Source organism: Aethina tumida, chromosome 7 (genome assembly GCF_024364675.1).
Source record: "Aethina tumida isolate Nest 87 chromosome 7, icAetTumi1.1, whole genome shotgun sequence".
NCBI lineage: Eukaryota > Metazoa > Arthropoda > Insecta > Coleoptera > Nitidulidae > Aethina > Aethina tumida.
In genome coordinates, this window is record NC_065441.1 from 893,304 (window position 1) to 911,978 (window position 18,675).

The window sequence follows — 18,675 nt, forward strand, 5'->3', positions numbered from 1 at the left end:
TTAATTAAAAAAGCGTACACAATAACTGGCGTTTTTATTTAATTCGACGCCAGACTGGAAAATTCGAAATGCAAATCAGGGCATTTTTTCCAGAGAGAAGCGCAAAGTATAATTTGATCCATCAGTTGGAATTAGATGATTATGATGTGGCCAGTGGGTTGTGATTGTGGATGTGATTTAATCGTTTCGGCCACATGTCCCGTTTTTCTACATCTGACACGCACCATACATGACTCTAAAACTCATTTGATCAAATGTGATAACCGACCGAATTACGCATGCATTTGTAGACTTATTACATGTCGACCCCTAAACACATTCTTACAAGCTTTTATTAATTTTTATGTACGGTATATGATTTTTTATTATTACAGATTCTTTAATTATTATTTCCTAAAAATACAACATTATATACATATATTCAGCATATACTGTCGTCAAATTATCTAGAAAATATATCGAGTATTTGAAACACTTACTTTACAGTTAGAAAAAGGAGTTGAAGAAAAGCTAGACATGTGCGACATCTATGAAAGAATATAAGTACTTCAAAGTCCTCAATAGAAAACTTACCTACCCTTACAAAATTAAAACTAAACATCCGAAACAAATTTCAATGATAAAGAGTGGGGTAAAAGTTTTTGACAGTTTCATGTAACATGTAATTACAAACGTAGTCTGGGTTGCCTCTCCATTTAAAACATAAAAACAGTTTTTTTATTTATTTAGTACCAATAGTATGAAATTGCAGTGTAGGTGGGTATAAAAAATATCTACGTCTTCGAATTCAAATTAATTTGTGAATTCTTCTATCAAAAAAATAAGGTAATCTTACAGAATACGCGACTTTAAGATTTTCTAGCGCATGCGTCGTGAGGTGCTGATTTCGCGCAGTTACAGACTGTAACTTACAGTGCAGTGTTATCGCTTTGTAACGGTGAAAATATCCAAATTGTTCTTTGTAACTGAATTATTGTTAAAATAGAGTATTAATTTTTTATTTTTTTAGTAAGTATATTCTTCTAATTTGATGATTACTGCTCATTAATTAAAATATTTTACATTACAGGTTATATTCTCGTGGTGTTTCTCAAAAAAATGTATTATTCTTAATTTATTGGTATGCTCATTTAATATATTTTCATTTTTAAAACATTATATTTTTATTCCCGTGGTAATATCATTTACAATTTATTGCTAGTCATTTTTTAAGTTATTTTACTTTATAGATTATTTGGGTGCTGTATTTTTAAAACATTACATTTTTATTATTACCATTATTTTTTGATAAGTACAATCATAATTAATTTTACTATATTCTTTTTTTAACTTATTTCCAATTCATTGATAAATTATATTTATTTATATGGAGAAATAAATATAAAAATCGCAATGTGTTTATGAGTATTTTAAATTGTAGAAGGGCGCAACATTCATTGGAATAGATTTGTTTCTGTTTTAATTGTGCTGTGTTTTTTATTATAAAATATATAAATATATTTTTTGTTAATGTTATATTACTGTATTATTTTAATATACCTATTAAACTTTTATTTTTTATAAAAATTGTTCCCATTTATAAATTCACCCAATTATTAAATATTTTTTTAAATTAATTAATTAATAATGAAATTTGAATTAGATATTAAACTATCAAAGAGATATGGGGCAAATAAAAAATTAATTAATAAAGTAAGATTTTATTTTTTTTAGAATTCACCACCTAAATGACAAAAGTCATACATGAAAATTGCATATAGATTTTTAATAACATATTTTATTAAAATAGAAATCTGGCAACAATGCGATTTAAAATCTCCTAAACATGATTTCAAATCAAGTTGACGCATGCCCTAAAAATATTTCTAAAAAAAAATAAATTAATCACATTAATCATTTTATTTACCATGTATGCAATATGGAATAAGAGCAGATGTATGATACTATTAATTAAAGCTGCTTGAAAAATGTAGGGTAAATATTATCTTTATAATTTGCAAATTAATCATTTAATTTTATCTCTTAAAATATAGTGGTAGTATCGCAAACATTGGAAAAGATAAAAATAGGTATCAAGTTAGGTTCAATGAAAGTGGAAATTTAATATCAAATCCACAAAAAAATAATAATTGTTTTACATCAACCACCAGAGGAATAACTTTGACCCCTAGAATATATTTCAAAATTAATTTCAAATTAAATATAAAAAGTAAGTAAGTAAGTTCCCATTCATTATATTAATTTTCATTTCATCGGAGTGTTTTGTTTAATATCTCGTAAATCGTTAGTGAAATAAAAATTAAAAATTTTTGTATATATAGAAATGTGTGGTTTCCCTGTACAATTGGATTTCTTTCTTGTTAATATTAATATTTAGATAGTTTATGTTGAAAAAAATTCTACACCATTTTTTAGATTACTTATAATTAGTACATTTTATGTTTATTCATTAAAATGTGAAATATTATATGAAAACAAAATAATAAGTATTAAGAAAAAAATATATGTAAATCCTCATTTATAATTTTAAACATTAACGATGTGTTTTATTTTTTAAATTTACTTAAATGTTTTTTTATTTAAATTCTGTAATTTGAAACAACTTCATTTTTATTATCTTATTTAGAATTCATATTATACATAAAAATATATTTTAGTTGATGTGGAAACACGTTTAAATTATTTCGGTGGTGCAGTTCGTGCACACAAAAAGGATATTTTATTCAATCATTTAAAATATTGAAGTTATTTTAATTCAGATAATTAAGAATAGTTTCTTTTTTTAAATATATACTATTATTATAAACAGTAACAATTAATTTTTTATTTTTGTTTATACCAAATTTATTTCCAAATCAAAGATTTTCGAGAGGTTCAAACTACAGTTAAATAAAAATCCAGATAAACTTTATTATAAATACAATTATATATTAAAATTTTTCTTAGATCGTGATCTTAGTAGTGTTTGAACATAATATTTCGAATTTTTTCCTTATTTATTATTTATTATTTATTCTGAGTATATTTGATAGATAGAGTTGATTTTGTAGGGTTTTTCTCAATGGTTTATTATTTAATCCTTTAGTTATACTCATCAAGTATAATCGTAATTAATAAAAGAGAAAATTTTAATTAACACCTTTCATTGTGGAATCGGAAAGGTCAAGATAAACTAAATAAATATAATATGAAAATTTGAAAATTAATTAGGAGTTATGTTGTAATATTACTTACTAGTATTACTAAAAAAAATCTGAAATATATCGACGATTGCAAGGTTATTAATAAATTTCATAATAATATTTATGACAAAAAGGAATTAAACTTAAAACATATAAGACTGCCAATTTATTGTAAAAAGTTATTATAAGAAATCATATATAAAATAAGTTTTCGTAGATCTCAGATAAAAGTTTAATTGCAAAAAATATTTATAGTTTATATTGTATTAACAACGTTGAATTTTATGTATTTTTTGCAACCATATGAATAAGTTGAGATTTTGGAAATTAAAAGGGTGGAAAGAAAACGACTAAAGTTAAGTCAAAAAACTATTTAATTAAAACATATCTAAAAAGTAACAATTGCACAAACTAATTAAACCACATAACAAACACCTCATTTGGACGGATTTCAGTTACATAATTATCACACTACTTTGTTTGTCATTTGTTAAAATAAATTAATTAAAAATTGAGATCTTGATCTAATATTATATGTACATTTATATTAACGAACGTTCTAACATTTCAATATTTTCTGGTTTTGTTGTAAAAATAAGAAAAATATTTTCCGTTGTTATAGAGTGTAAAAAATAACAGAAAGACTATCTATCACTCTATGTTCAAATAGGGTGCGGTATTAGTAATCTTTAATAATCTTCTTGCATCGACTTTTTCGGAACACATTGGACAGGATTCCTCGCTATCAAGTACCCTATAAAGAAATAAATTCAATAAAATTGATTATATGGCAAACCATTTTGTTGTTTAAACTCACTCGATAAATGCAGTTCTGATGGCAGGAAAATCGCATTCCGGACAAGCCGTTAAATCGTTACTGACAATATGACGTCCCTAGAAACAAATATTAAACTTTCTATATTAAACTGAGAAATTCAATAAATATTTACCGTAACAATACAGAAGGGAATGTTGTTCTTGCAACTGTTGCAGTCAACCTGGGTTTCTGGGATCATATTATCGCAATACGGACACGGACTAAGAGGTTCTTGTCGATCTCCGGACTCCCCATTCTTCGGTGGTTTTCTCACAACAGCTTCAATTTTCTTGGCATATTTTGCATCTATTTGTTTTCTGTATTCGGGATTCATTAACATCGTCGCATATTTGAAAGCTGCTTGCTTTAAATTCGCTCTGTGGCATTCAATTACTGTTGATGTTAAAATTGGTACAATATCTACAATTAGAAATATGATGAAGGATAAACATATTAAAACATTGGTGGATATATATTATTTTAGACAAAACAAGTAAATAGGTATTTACGTGAGGGAAAGTTTGAAATATTGTTCGCCACCCTGATCAACATCCTGGCCCCTTTCAAGTGATCACCTCTTCTGACATGTAACCTAACCAGAATATAACTGTGCAATAGCATCAGATTTGTGTGCATTTCGTTGGGTATCTTGATTCCGTTCTGTCTCAACTCTTGGTACATCGCAAACAGTACGTCGTGAGCATTCCTATAGTTGCCATTGATTTGTTCTTCGTTTGCGATTATAATTGCAGATCTTGATGCTTCACGGAACTGTTTCCTGGCCATGTATAATCTGAATAGGTATTTAGGATCTTTGGGACTACCATCCGTTTCACCTAGTAGGTATTCAATCAGTTGTTCTGCTAATGATTCATCCTTAGATGACGCCACAACGTCGATGGCGACTGTCAAAGCATCGTTTTCCTTCGAGTTGGTTTTCGAAGCTCTCAGTAACAGTTTCATCGCCTGGAATTACATTTTTTATAACATGATTATGAAATCTAAACAATATAATGACCAACTTACTTTCTGATATGATCTGGCATGGAACCAATACTTTCCCGCAAGTAGATAATCCTTTTCGTTTTCGAAATGACTAGCTACGTTCGCAAAATCTTGAGGTCTCATTTCATCTTCATTAAAAGTGGCCAGCAAAATTTCACCCAAAAGATCCATTTTGTTAGTTTTTTTGGCCAATTCATATGCGTCATCGGTGCATTTCGATAATACTAAGAAACGTATCGCCGAAGTTGTATCATTTAAATTTTGGAAAAACCTACAAAGAGAAAATATTGTGTGTATAATAAGTAAAAAGATAATGTTTCTTCAGAATTACTTTGCAACCAGTTTGGCTCCCTCTACACTCTTTGTTTCTTGCACCAATTCGACGGCAACTTCCGGATTATTTAAATGTTCCAGATGCAGTCTGATTGCCGAATCAAAATCTTTCGCTTTGTTGTATGCCTCCAAAGCTTCTTCGTATTTTCCTTCTCCTTCTTTGGCTCTTGCATATTGTAACAAAATCTTATTTGAGCTAACATTGGGCAGCAACTCTCCAACTTTGTTCCACTTTCTCAGTTTAATGTATCCCGAGGCTGCCCGGTCGTACATTAGACATTTTTCGTACAAAAGTGCGGCATCTTGCAACTGATTTTTCTTTTCTAAAATATCCGCACATTCCCTCAACAGCTGCTTGTTATCTAATTCGATGGCGATTCCGACACCATGTCGATAGTTTCCACCGTGCAAGTTTGTGCGTGCGATTCCCGTTTTGCATATCAAAATGTGTTCCGGACCCAAGTTTTCTTGTAACGCTTTTTCATAGTGCATCAAAGCCTCCGCATAATTTCCACTAAAAAACAACAATAATTTAATATTTAATAATAGTTCCCTGAGTAAACAAAACAATTCTTTTTCATTTTTCCTTCTCTAAATATCAGCTGCGTAGTGAATGCACGAAATATTCGATACACGAAACGGAAATATCCGAGGGTATCCGAGTCAATGTTACAAGTGGGTGGCATTAACTTATGCGCATGCTCATTGAGAAACGTGCAGCTGAGACGAGCTACGGGAAATTAATTTGAAAATCATTCAACATTAACCGCCAATTATACATATTCAGGTACTGAATATTATAAATAATGACTCGTTCACTTTGCAACATCAAACTCAAACTTTATAATAATTGTGATATTCATAAGGTTTTGCATTATTAGGTTATTAATAGCAAACTTTCAATTGTTATATAAATATTAACATGTTTTATAATTTTTAGATGTAAAAGCAGCAGTAATTTAAAATAGTAAAAGCGGCAAAGATATCTCAGGAAGTGTTTATACACAACTTAAAATTATACTTCTATTTATTTTATTTATATTATTTTTTATTAAACATTTAAATTTTTAGCAACATAATGAGTAATATTTTAACAAGCATCGAAGACCTTAATTAAATTGTGAAATAAGGAAATAAGGTGGCAAAGACATCATAGGAAGTGTAAAAATGTATATGGACATTAATTAAAACTATTCAATTTTTAAAAAGAATTTGAATATTATATTATTATGATGATATGAAAGCCTTAATTTATTTAAATAGTGAAAAATAAAATATGTTACTAGACTTCTTCTCATACCAAATAAGTGAATACTTTACCCTGAAGTTACCTTAACAAAGTTCGTTATTTAATGCAATAGTTCTAGTTATATTTATCCAAAATGTGAATAATACATATTTTAATAACTTGTCTTACTTTTTTGTTATTCAAATTAATTAAAGGAGTTTAATTGGGGGAAGGAAATGTCTGAAAATAAGTGATTTTATTTTTAAAATATTTGTCTTAATATTAATAATTAATAACGTTGAAACACCTAAATTTAGCACCTATTTGATTTTGTGCTAATATATAATGGTTAGGGTTCATTTAACAGATGCTCAACTGCTATTTGACACTGGTTGTGAAATAAATTTTATTTAAATTAAATTATTTGTTGATGCGAAAGCTTTGTTTGATCATAAATTGATTGAATTGTTTATATATTAATTAAATAATTGGACATTAAAAAAGCCATTTCATTTAAATTTGTAGTTAGTTTACCTAACCTAGTTGAAATAGTTAAAAGTAGCTAGATAATTTAAGCACTATATAGAATAAAAAATATCAACAAAATAATGTACATTTAGAAAATTTATAACCATATCAATTAAAATACTTCAAATTTGTAATGAGATTAAAGTAAGAACACTAAAATATCACATTTAATATTAGGTTCAAACAAATGATATGTAAGATGTTACAAAGAAAGTTGTGTGGCTATATTAAAATAAATAATAGAGTTTAAAATATAACGATTAACTTACGTAAACTCTAACTGTTGAGCATACTCCCTAGAAATTGCGGCAATTTCATCCGGTGCCATTTTACGGGCCAACTGCAACGCCTGATCCCAATGCAACAGGTCACGACGCATCTCTAGTGCAGCGCTAGGTCTGCTGGATTCGAGGAACCATTGTTGGGCCTTCTCATATTCCTTCAAATACATACAAATATAACCGGCCATTAGTTTCGTATCTTCAACCTCGCGTAATTTTTCCAAGTTCCAAACCATAGACACGTCGTCCAATTCTTTATACGCTCTAGTCGCTGCAAGTTATTTACTTTATTATAGATTGTAAATATTTCGATAACAAGTATTTACCAATGTCAATTTCCAAAAATCGTAAACATTCTTCAGCCAACTTCTTATACAACTGCTTGTTTTGAAGCCTCTGACAAGTCAACCACGCCGCACTAAACCTACTCAATTTATTCATTTTAAGTTAATTTAAGTGTGATGACCAGACATACATGTTACCTATGAAGTGCCAACTGTTTGGTCAAATTGGCCTCAAGGATGACCTGGTCTCGTTCATTGATTCCTATTTGAACGGAATCGTGAGTACTCAACATGAGTTGTGTAAGTTGTCCGCCCGAAGTTGCGGCCATCACTTCCCCGCCATACATTAGTAATGGAAGTTGTTTGGACACCAAAGTGGTCACTCCCAGTTTTTGGACTTTCGCTCCTATCAAACAACACGTCCAATGAATATTTATTGATATTACTTGGGAAACATTTATACGTTGGGTGTGTCGTGTGGTATAAAATAATACCTTCGTCGAAATTTACATTAATGATCTCAGTTTGGTGTTGTTCGTCATATTTCGATGGTTCTTCCCGAACAAACGATTCATCACTGCCGCTCGAAGCTAATGTACAATTTAAGAAATTATGGACGAGCGAAACAGAAAATAAATTTACTACCAAATTTCGAAGGGTATTTCTGACAAGTTCTGATTTCGATAATATTTCTAACACCACTGACATGATAATTTCTCAAACAGATCATTGGCAAATTATCCCCGCACTTTTTCCATCTTCGTTTCACTCTTTCGATATTTTTCTCCTTTTTATGACCCACAATTCTCGCAGATATTTCTAATTAACAATATTTAATTATGAAATATGAACAATTCGATTACTCACCATTAATTGAAAATTTAATGTAGATATAAGTGAAAATGTTCTGGTCATCGTACACGATGAAAACATTTCTATCTGAAATGTTACTGTCCCAAGTGACACCATTAATTTTATCTGGCAGTTCAGTGATTGGAATAATTTTATTATTCACCTAAAATGATTCAAATGTGAATTAAAGCTAAATAATATATCTAAATGTACTGCTTACGCCATTATAAACATATCCCTTCCCTTTAATGTCAAGAAATACGAGTCGGGCTCCAGCAGGATCAACGAACAACTCGGTAATTCCCACGTCGTGACTAAATTCATTAGCAACTGCCCAATCTTCAATATGAAAATACACAATGTGTCCCATATCAGTTCCATAAATCAGAAAATCAGTAGTCAACGCATGACACGTAATTACTGATTGACTTGAAGAACCATTAGGGAAGATTATGGTTTCTCGATCTTCGTGGCAGACCTCAGGTTGTTCAATCTACATTGAAATAAATGTAAATACTTAAAGAAAACATAATATATGATGATTTACCATGTGAAGTTGTAATTTTCCTTCATACATAACTGAGGCATATTCTGGATTGAGACGGATGTTCGTCACAACTCCTAAATACTGTCGGTCATTCAACATTAGCGGAACATCCTCGGTGCCAGGTTGAGATTTCGTGATGTCATAAAACCAGATTCTGTTGTTCATACCAGCTGCAATGTGAAACTGACCCACCGCAATAAAACTCGGCTCTATCGGAAGAGTTACCGGTATCGCTTTCAACGCTGACTACAATCAAATAATCCCTATTAGAAATTTTCCAAATAGAAAACGAAATAATTACTTTGTCAGCGGAATAACTGTATAAACTGATTTCATTTAAACTGGACAAAACAGCGATTCGAGGTGCACATACAGATGTCAGAGAAACCATATGTGAAACGTACACGTTTAAAGAGCCGCCCTTTGTACAAACACCAAATAATTGTCCATCCACACTCCAAGCAATTCTTTCCAAACCAGTTTCCTGACTTAGAGTTAAAACACTGCAGGTTTCTTGAAGGTTTTGCAAATCGTGAATTTTTACACTACAAAATTATGAAAATTATTTCATGCCCATTACTATAGATACAGGTGAATTACCAGTTGTCACCACAGGATGCAACCTTGCCAATCCTCTCACAAATAGTTATGTCATTCAAAGTATTTTTATGATTTCTTATTTGAAACAATTCTTGACCAACTTCTTTGATGTGTGTAGAAATGGCAATAAAATAACCCAAGCTGAATCCTATCAGAATATAACCATCTCCATACCACTTATATGTTATCATAGTTCCATAATGAGGTTGAAAGGCTAATTCAATTGGGTTTTCTGGATCCAGCAAATTAAATAAATACAAAGTTCTCTTTCCAACAATCACACTCACCTATAATTTTAAATAAGATTCAATTAAATCTAGCATAACATAAAACACTGCACTGGCTGCTTACAGTATTCTGTCCTCCAATTCTTTCATCCCTTTTCATCTCAGAGAATTGTACTTCATTTGGCTCAGCTCTCAGATTAATCACCCTCAATGTGTCTCCTTCAATATTACTAATTGAAATTGTTTTATCCTCTGAACCCAATGCTAATAAATGATCATTGTTCCATGCCCCACTACTAACTTTCTTGGTATGTTTACCAATAATAGGTGTTCTTCTTGAGGTGTTGTGATTGTATATTGAAACATTGCCTTTGGTTGTGCCTATAGCTAAAACTGGACTATTTTGTGCCCATATTAAACAAGACAAATAGTCCTTCAGTCCTACATCAATTGTGGACTTTTTCTGGGTGTTTGCATCCCACAAATGTAACTGGGGATGAGATGAAATTATTGCTAATATATCGCCATCAGAGTCCCAGCACATCCCTGTACATAAACTAGAAAACAAAAGGTTCTGTACATACTGATAATTTAATTGCTTTACTTTGGCACCTTGAAAGTTTAATTCTGTCTTTAACATCCCCTTGACGGTCGAATATATTAACAATTGAATCGACTCCAGTCGTCGCTAAATACATTCCCGAGCCTTTTTGCCAGGCGATATAAATGTCTCCTGTGCCGTGAGGCTGCTCTAAACGAAAAAGTAGCTAAAAAACAAATTTATTACGTTTAATTTTACATAAAAATATGCTCACAATACCTTTTCACTACCCATTTTTTCTTAATTAATAGATTTTTAACAATACAAACATTTCCTTTTAAACGTCATGATCGTAAACAATTTTCAGTTTGAAAGACAATGCTGTCAACCGTATATCAAATTTTCGTAAAAATTTTATTTCCGAATCAGATTTTCAATTATCATTATAACAAATAACTTTGCTTTGGTGTTTATTTTTGTTTGTTTGCTTTAACCACCGGTGAGTTGCATTTAAATCATTTAGTAATTTGGTATCATTTTTTAATATTTGCCAGACTGTTTTTACGAATTTCTACAGGTAGTTATTCTGCATTGACAGCTTTGGTATATTTGATTTACTGTGTTCTACCATAAGGAAATCTTGTTTTCTTTGTGATTTGTACAGTGTTCTTAAGCTTAGTTCAGTAACTTTACACATATAAACGTTAATAAAATTCATAAAACAACACTTCAAAAAACGTACGAGCGTAATTTGTTTCAATCATATGTTATTATAACCTAAATTTTTATAATGTCGTCCAAAAAAGGGGAATTGGTCCGTAAGGAAAATGCGGTACAAGCTATAATTGTAGCGGACACTTTCAACGACGAATTTCTACCAATATCAAAAGATCTTCCACATGTAAATTTATATTTAGACAAATGATGTAATATTAATTAAAATGATTAATTTTAGGCGTTATTACCACTTGTAAATAAACCTCTAATCGACTATACCTTGGATTTTTTATCTCTTGGCGGAATTGAAGAGACTTTCTTATTTTGTTGCAGTCATGTTGATGCCATTAAGAAACACATTCAGTAGGTTTTAATTAAAGAGGCACATATTATCCTATATTATCATTTTTTAGAAAGAGCATTGAAGCATCTGAAGGGTGGTCCTTAACTATGAAAGTTCATATAGTGAGTTCAGAGAGTTGTATGTCCTTTGGTGATTGTTTGCGAGATTTGGACAAGAAAGGGTTTTTAAGAGGTGATTTTGTATTGGTGGAACCAGGGACAATTTCGAATGTGAATTTATTATCCCTTCTTAAAAAACACAAGTAATAACATTAATTAATAATTAATCATTATTTTACAAATGTTAATCCTGTAAAATTGTAGTGATATCACCAAAGCTGATAAAGGGGCAGCTATGACTTTAATTTTTCAAGAATCTGGCATTGGTCATCAGGCTAGATGTAAAAAAGAAGAAGTTTTAATTGCTACAAACTCAAAAGGCAGAGTTTTATATCACAAAAAACTGGGTACTTATAAAGAACGTAAAATTGACTTCCCCTTGGAAATCTTTTTAGAAAATCACTGTGTTACATTGAGACATAACTTGAAAGACACACATATTGCAATTTGTTCTGCTGCTGTTTTACCACTCTTTACAGACAATTTTGATTTTCAAACAATGGATGATTTTATTAGAGGACTGTTAATTAATGAGGAGATTTTAGGAATGACTATTTACAGTGACATCTTAAAGGGTGGACAGTTTGGTGGTGCTGTTACAAATTGGAGGACTTATCAAACATTAAGGTATGCCTTGTGTGCATTTCTTATTGTGAAATTGATGTATTCTAATTATATTTGTAATTTTATTATTGCAGTAATGAACTCAAGAACAATTGGATATATCCCATTGTGCCATCATTTAAGAGGTAAACTTTTTATAATATATGTGGTAGAAATATGTTTGATAAAAGATATCAATGTGTTACAGGAATAAAAAGTTGAATAAAAACGTGATCGTAGGGTTAAACACAAGCATTGCAAAGTCTGCAAAACTAGAGGGAGTAATTTTGGGCGACAATATAACAATTGATGAGAATGTGACAATAACTAACTCTTTTGTTTTTTCAAATACAAAAATTGAAAAGGACGTTACTATCTCTTTAAGCATTATTGGTGCTAATTGTATTATCAAACCTAAGAGTAAAATTCTGGCAGGCTCGATTTTAGGAAAAAACGTACAAATTGAAGAAGGAACTTTTATTGAGGATGCCTTGGTACAATATACACAACCAAGTGAATGTAAATAAAACTGCATATATATGAGTGTTTTTGTAATAATAATATATTTTAATGTGTAGATGAAAATGGAGATAAGTTGGGGGAACATGCATACAGACTAATTTTGGAAGATGATGATGCTGAAGACGTGGTCGACTCCGCTTTGGCCAAGAAACTCTCGCGATTGCATATCGATGAAGACCATGAAGAGGAAAACGAACACGACGACGGTTTCAGTGAGAGCGATGACGACGGCTCTGACTATACGACTCATTCACCCGCTCCAGACGACACTAAACGTGAGTTTGCTTATAAATTTGCCCTTTTCTTATCTCACGATTAATATCGCACTTTGTCTTCGTCTTTTTCCAGTGTTCTTTACTGAAGTAATAGACAGTCTGACCAGGGGTTTCGAGGATCGACTCCAGTGCGACAATTTGATCCTCGAGATCAATTCGTCGAGGTACGCGTACAATGTCACAGTCAACGAGGTGATTAATATTATTTCAGTAATCACACAGCTTTCTTCAACTTTATAAAATAATCAAATAACATACTTGAAACAATTTAAGAAACTATTTTATAATAATATACCTGTTACTGATTATATATACTAATATAGAGAATGTAAAAAATTCGAACACTTTTTAGGTAAACTACTATGTAATAAAAGCAATATTGACCATGTCTTTGGGACCATCCTTGGGGCCATCCATTGGTCCACAGTATTTCTCGCACTTGCAGCGATTATTGCAATATTTTTCTCCGATCCTCAAGAACTACTTGCGTAACGAAAGAGCTATGTTGGACTGTCTCCAAGCAATTGAAGTAAGTAAAAGTATATATCCATTAATTATGTAACTATAATAGGAAACTGGTTTTGTAGCATATGGCAGTTTCTAATGAAGATTTAAACCAGAAATGGGTTACTTTTGTGCTACAGTGGTTTTATGATAAGGATCACGTTAGCGAAGATGCAATTTTGGAATGGTATGGAACGTTGGATAAAAACCAGAAATTTCACCAGCAAGTTAAGCCCTTCACTGATTGGTTACAAGAAGCTGAGGAAGCCTCGTCTTCTGAAGATGAATAATTAAATTTTATTTTATTTCTGTACATACTATGAAATAAACCTTTATTTACAGGTTATTTTTCATTGTGGACCTTAACCTTTTATTTACAGTGAAAATATTGAAACTTTTTTTTATATTAAATTAATATTTCGTATTTCCTTATTTTTAATGAGTGAAAAACAATATATCAATTCCATATATATAGTTGTTCGGGTTTATTGGAGGAATGATTTGGTTCGTGTCACTTTGACATCCAATTGACAACTAAAAGACAACTTAGACAATTGATGTTCTAGAAATTTCGATCTGTTTGTTGGCCATTTTTATCTGCTCAGCGATTTTGATGTTTTTGTGCACTGGTATCCATATTTTATCCAGCTTCAATGCTTCTTTTTTTTTGTTGAAGTTGTTTCCGTGTTTATGGATTTCAATTGCTTCCCTAATCAACGTCTTGTGATATCCAGTTGTTGAAGTAAGCAATTGTGTATCTTGGAATTTTATCTTATATTTCCATCTAACAGTGCATATTTAGCTACAGCAGACTTGTCTGATTGTCCTAGGATGCAGTTTCGTTTGTGTTCCTTAATCCTAGTCCCTATTGAACGTTTTGTGGTACCGATGTATACTTTCCCGCAAGAGCATAATATGGGGTATATCCTAGAAGCCGTTTTATGGTCTCTCCTATCTTTGGCAGATCTGGGACTGTGTTGAATCTTCCTTGTTGGTGTAAAAACAGTATGGATGTTATGTATTAATAAGATTTTTCAAATTCTAACGGTAAACTTATATATGGAAGAAAAGGTTCAGCCAACACATAAATCTGTATAAGTAATCTGTATATGTTGAATTGAAAATGATTATCTTGGGCTTTTACGTGTAATTTCAGAAAGTCATAAATTGAAGTTGTTATAGATTTCCGCAAACTAATATCTAACCGTTTCTGAAGTATTTACAAAAATTGATATTTGGTAAACTATCTTTAGCCAAGATCTAACTGCTAAATTAAGAGATTTTTAATAGTCTAGTCTATGAAAAAGGAAATCATAACATATAAAATAATTTTTTATTTTTGTTTTTAATAACGCAAAAATTGTATGTATAACATATTTCTTACATTTAAAAAAAAACAAAGTTGTACATGCAATGTCCAAGTTACTTCACAATAATCAATGCATTTTTCATTCTGAGACCTCTTCAACCATTAAGTTTTTTGAAGTGAAAACTTCTTTAGCCGCGTATTTCTGGTGGGGGAAAATCTTATGGGTTTGCGTCACCAACATGCTGACGACTGGCGTACGCGCAGTGTGTGTATATACTGTGCATTGTTGCAGAAGTTTTCACTTGTATCGGAACGTCTCTATAACTGCCTTTTTTTTTGAAAAAATCTATGCATCAAAATAAAGTCATATAAGAAAATATATTAATTCGTTTTTGAAACAACCATGTTTGTTAAATAAAAATAAAAAGTGGATTAGACAAATATTATATTGTATGAAAATTGTTGTTTCTTTAAAATAAAAAAAGTATCATTAATGTCGGGTCTAATCAAGTTTAAGGATGATGTTACTATAATTTTATACATAATAATTGAAAACACTGTCAAGGACGAAATCGTCATAATTTGTAAATTGGTCGACCATTACTGGTACCTTCTGTGAGTACATATGATTTCAGAAATAAATTTAAATACTAGTAGTTGTTAGGTATCGAATTTGTTGACAGGAAAATCTATTTTTCATATTTATATTTATTCCGATTGATCTTATCATCCATTCTGAACATTAGTTTAAATAAAATCCAAATCAAATAAGAAAAAAACTAAATATTCAAATTAACTTAAATATATGTAAAAGAAAATTTAGGATGTTTCACAACTTATGTTATCTAGAGCCCAAAAATACTTACGATTTAATCGAATTTGCTTTTCTCAAAGGTTTAAATTAAATATTTTTTCTTTATTTGTTGGTGAACAATTTTTTATTTAAATTATTATTTTGTTGTAGGTTAAAGGCACATAACATTTGTATATTCTTTTTTACTTCTTGGGATATATTAAGTTTAAAAAAATATATATTCTTTTATAAAAATTTTAAAATGTAAGTATAATTCAATATTATCGAATTAATTAATTGAAAATTAGAAATGGAACTTAAGCTTAATGGTTAACCATTAATTACTAATAATTAATTTATTAATCAACAACTAATTTTATATTTTGTACGTTAGTAATGGGATAAAAAAATTTTGCATTTTATTACATTAGTTTACAGTAAAAAAAGAGCAAAACACTTTCTTTTAGGTGCCATTGGATACATAATTTATCTATTCACTCTTCTAGCAAAATAGTATTAATGTGGATCAGGTTAGTTGTATATTCTGGGTTAAATAAAATGATAAACGAAGAAACACAAATTTTCTGTTATCTTCATTAATAAAAAAAATATTATAATTTTCGTGTTTAGCCCATACGAACTACTTTTCTATATATTAACAGACATAAGACTATATAATCCAGTTTATTTCACATTTTTAAAAAGCCTCGTATTTACCAAATTACTGATCATTAACCTGTAATAATATTTTTCAATAAATTTTATATCATATGTGCTCAAATATACTTAACTTTAACAACTTCACTGACACATTCAGCTAAATTTGCCAAGTGAATACACAAGTCGTCACCATCTTTGGCTAGAAGATTAATAAAATTAGTAATAAGAGAAAAATAACAAAAATACGTACCATTAACAACACATTTTTTAAAACCGTCTTGAAGCTTGCCGTATAATTCCGGGTTCTTTTCTTTAACAGGATCTATATACTTGTTAGCTTCATCGTAATTGAATACACCCTTTTCATTAACCTATAAATGAAATAAATATTTAATATTTTTAATTTAAATATATTTCTGGTTTATTACTATTCCTAAATTTTTGTTCATGCAGAAAATGAAGCATTTTCCTTCATGGCTGGCAGGAATCTTTTCAAGCATCAAATCTGCTAAATCATCTGTAAGTTCAAAGAAATATTAGTGACATTTATTAAAACAAAATTAAAAATACAAACCAGGGGTTGCTCTAGTTTCCGGCAAGCAAATATCCAAAACTTGATCAAGATATGGTATATAAAGATCTGTCACTGCTTTTATTAATGCCTACGAGTTTTTAATCGTATCAGTAAATTTAATACATCTAACAATATGGTTTTCTGAAAAGCTTACCCCATTGACCGTGACTAATAGTCCTACAAAAAATACAATATACAAAAGTTGCGTCATATTTGAAAATATGCCTACGCATTGAAATGCTATCCTATTTATTGTTCAAGAACCCACAATCAAAAATAGATTTTGGTTGATCTTGAAATCCGTAAATGGATTTTTAATTAAATGTCTTATTTTAATTAAACATTTGCTTTAAGAATTAATATCCGCTTGCAATTAACTAACATAATCATATATAAAGCAAGAATTTTGTATTATTTGGTAGTCAATTATAGTAGAAGTAAAAATGAAAACATTCGTGGTTTTATTTTCTCTGTTGGCACTCACAAATGCCGTAAGTGTACAGTAATTAATTGTCTCCATTTTATTTGTACAAATTGTTAATTCTTTTGTAGGTGTCCAGAGAATTTGTGGAAAATTTTATGAATAAACTACAGGAAGTTGGGGAAAAGTGCGCAGAGGAAACCAATGCAACTGACGGTAAATTAAATGGGATATAGTTATTTATTATAAAAAATTAAATAACTAAATATTTTTAGACGACGTAGCTGCATTAATTGCCCATACGATGCCCGAATCCCACAATGGAAAATGTATGATTTTGTGTTTTAATGTTGCTTTTCATTTGGTAAGTGAAACTTAATTACACATACGTGAAATTTTTACAAAAACATGCATTTTTAAATGACGAAAAAATGTGTAAATTTAAAGCAAAAACCTGATGGCACCCCAGATAAAGAAGGTTCAATTGCCTCGTTGGAACCTCTAAAAGCGGACGATCCAGAAATGCACGCCAAAGTTCTGAAAATATTTATGACCTGCGGCCAAAAAAGTAATAAAAGAATGAACTGTTTAATACATTGATAATAATATCGTGGAAAATTTACAGCTGCGGTTGATGCAGATCCTTGTATGACGGCTGCTCATTTAGCCGAATGTGCGACATTAGAAGGAAAAGCAGTAAGTTATATTTAAATAAATATTTACTTTCGTGTTACTTTTAAATTATAATTTTAGGCTGGTTTATCGGCAGACATGTTCGAGGTATAGAAGACTCAATTTTCCTAACTAATCCGCATTTTATCTGGATACTATCATATTTTAATCTATATGTATCTATACATTTTGTTTTTTAATAATAAAAATTGAGCATAGAATATTCATAGTGATTTAATAATAATAGTGATTAATATGTCTAATATTAGATACGAAAAGAGTAAGTATTATCGTTTTAACAATTTAAATCGGTATAAAATTTTTGTTAATTTAAATATATTTTTTGGAAGAATATACCTTTATAGGTATATAATTTTTATAAATTAATTCTGACGAGCAGTGCACACATGAGATTTGAACTGAAACTCTGAACAATTGAAATAATTAAAATAGGCAAAAACATAGAACTTTTCGGAAACTACAAAACTAAATAAAATATAGATGAGCTAAATAAAATTAAAAGCCCAGTAAAATCTATACAAGAAACTGTATAAAAACTTTACAAGAAGGATGACGAAATTTCTATGTCAAATTCAGTGAAATCTACATTAAAAGTTCGGTGAAATCTGCCGTTATATTTGAAAACTAGACTTTATATAGATTTGACATTTAGAAGAGTTGAAGTAGGTGAACATTATACAACAACATTGACCACTATTTAAAACACAAAACCATATA

The 18,675-nt window shown here is 30.1% G+C and overlaps 4 protein-coding genes across 8 annotated transcripts; 2 read left to right on the forward strand and 2 right to left on the reverse strand.

Annotated features, from left to right (window-relative positions):
- Positions 1–3,538: 3,538 nt before the first annotated feature.
- Positions 3,539–10,830, reverse strand: LOC109604834 (WD repeat-containing protein 19). The gene is made up of 17 exons (XM_020021376.2): positions 10,705–10,830; positions 10,497–10,651; positions 10,009–10,441; positions 9,658–9,944; positions 9,359–9,602; positions 9,058–9,303; positions 8,731–9,003; positions 8,526–8,673; positions 7,857–8,064; positions 7,701–7,798; positions 7,363–7,645; positions 5,336–5,851; positions 5,026–5,275; positions 4,509–4,965; positions 4,133–4,419; positions 4,000–4,076; positions 3,539–3,936 (listed from the first exon to the last, which is right to left on the reverse strand). Exons 1-17 carry the CDS (start codon positions 10,717–10,719, stop codon positions 3,834–3,836), a joined length of 4,080 nt encoding a protein of 1,359 aa, XP_019876935.2. The 5' UTR covers positions 10,720–10,830; the 3' UTR covers positions 3,539–3,833.
- Positions 10,831–11,002: 172 nt separating this feature from the next.
- LOC109608263 (translation initiation factor eIF-2B subunit epsilon) lies at positions 11,003–13,849 on the forward strand. Its single transcript, XM_049969345.1, has 10 exons — positions 11,003–11,326; positions 11,381–11,505; positions 11,556–11,747; positions 11,809–12,231; positions 12,303–12,353; positions 12,416–12,726; positions 12,786–13,004; positions 13,078–13,196; positions 13,357–13,533; positions 13,592–13,849. Exons 1-10 carry the CDS (start codon positions 11,216–11,218, stop codon positions 13,796–13,798), a joined length of 1,935 nt encoding a protein of 644 aa, XP_049825302.1. The 5' UTR covers positions 11,003–11,215; the 3' UTR covers positions 13,799–13,849.
- Positions 13,850–14,342: 493 nt separating this feature from the next.
- On the forward strand, positions 14,343–18,146 carry LOC109607786 (general odorant-binding protein 19d). 5 transcript variants are annotated; one of them, XM_049969356.1, is made up of 6 exons: positions 14,343–14,513; positions 17,397–17,481; positions 17,541–17,629; positions 17,713–17,833; positions 17,891–17,961; positions 18,019–18,146. In XM_049969356.1, exons 2-6 carry the CDS (start codon positions 17,424–17,426, stop codon positions 18,049–18,051), a joined length of 372 nt encoding a protein of 123 aa, XP_049825313.1. In that variant the 5' UTR covers positions 14,343–14,513; positions 17,397–17,423; the 3' UTR covers positions 18,052–18,146. The 5 variants fall into 5 exon arrangements, with proteins under 5 accessions (XP_049825313.1, XP_049825312.1, XP_049825314.1 ...); XM_049969355.1 differs by having other exon boundaries at positions 14,343–14,502; XM_049969357.1 differs by having other exon boundaries at positions 14,343–14,498.
- On the reverse strand, positions 16,285–17,055 carry LOC109603561 (general odorant-binding protein 28a). The gene is made up of 6 exons (XM_020020045.2): positions 16,999–17,055; positions 16,845–16,932; positions 16,699–16,787; positions 16,521–16,641; positions 16,401–16,469; positions 16,285–16,346 (listed from the first exon to the last, which is right to left on the reverse strand). Exons 1-6 carry the CDS (start codon positions 17,053–17,055, stop codon positions 16,342–16,344), a joined length of 429 nt encoding a protein of 142 aa, XP_019875604.1. The 3' UTR covers positions 16,285–16,341.
- Positions 18,147–18,675: the final 529 nt, after the last annotated feature.

What these genes read in the sequence shown, in the direction of transcription:
- LOC109604834 (XM_020021376.2), bottom strand. An exon ending in CATTAAATTTTCAATTAATG is followed by an intron (nt 8,065 to 8,525) that starts GTGAGTAATCGA and finishes GTTGTTTGATAG; the next exon opens with GAGCGAAAGTCCAAAAACTG. An exon ending in ATCAGAACTGCATTTATCGA is followed by an intron (nt 3,937 to 3,999) that starts GTGAGTTTAAAC and finishes ATTTCTTTATAG; the next exon opens with GGTACTTGATAGCGAGGAAT.
- LOC109608263 (XM_049969345.1), top strand. Translation starts at nt 11,216, where the DNA reads ATGTCGTCCAAAAAAGGGGAATTGGTCCGTAAGGAAAATGCGGTACAA. An exon ending in TATCAAAAGATCTTCCACAT is followed by an intron (nt 11,327 to 11,380) that starts GTAAATTTATAT and finishes GATTAATTTTAG; the next exon opens with GCGTTATTACCACTTGTAAA. An exon ending in GCCATTAAGAAACACATTCA is followed by an intron (nt 11,506 to 11,555) that starts GTAGGTTTTAAT and finishes ATCATTTTTTAG; the next exon opens with AAAGAGCATTGAAGCATCTG.
- LOC109603561 (XM_020020045.2), bottom strand. Translation starts at nt 17,055, where the DNA reads ATGACGCAACTTTTGTATATTGTATTTTTTGTAGGACTATTAGTCACG. An exon ending in TATTAGTCACGGTCAATGGG is followed by an intron (nt 16,933 to 16,998) that starts GTAAGCTTTTCA and finishes AAAAACTCGTAG; the next exon opens with GCATTAATAAAAGCAGTGAC. An exon ending in TAAAAAATGTGTTGTTAATG is followed by an intron (nt 16,470 to 16,520) that starts GTACGTATTTTT and finishes TTAATCTTCTAG; the next exon opens with CCAAAGATGGTGACGACTTG.
- LOC109607786 (XM_020024255.2), top strand. Translation starts at nt 17,288, where the DNA reads ATGAAAACATTCGTGGTTTTATTTTCTCTGTTGGCACTCACAAATGCC. An exon ending in TGTTGGCACTCACAAATGCC is followed by an intron (nt 17,336 to 17,396) that starts GTAAGTGTACAG and finishes ATTCTTTTGTAG; the next exon opens with GTGTCCAGAGAATTTGTGGA. An exon ending in CGACATTAGAAGGAAAAGCA is followed by an intron (nt 17,962 to 18,018) that starts GTAAGTTATATT and finishes TTATAATTTTAG; the next exon opens with GCTGGTTTATCGGCAGACAT.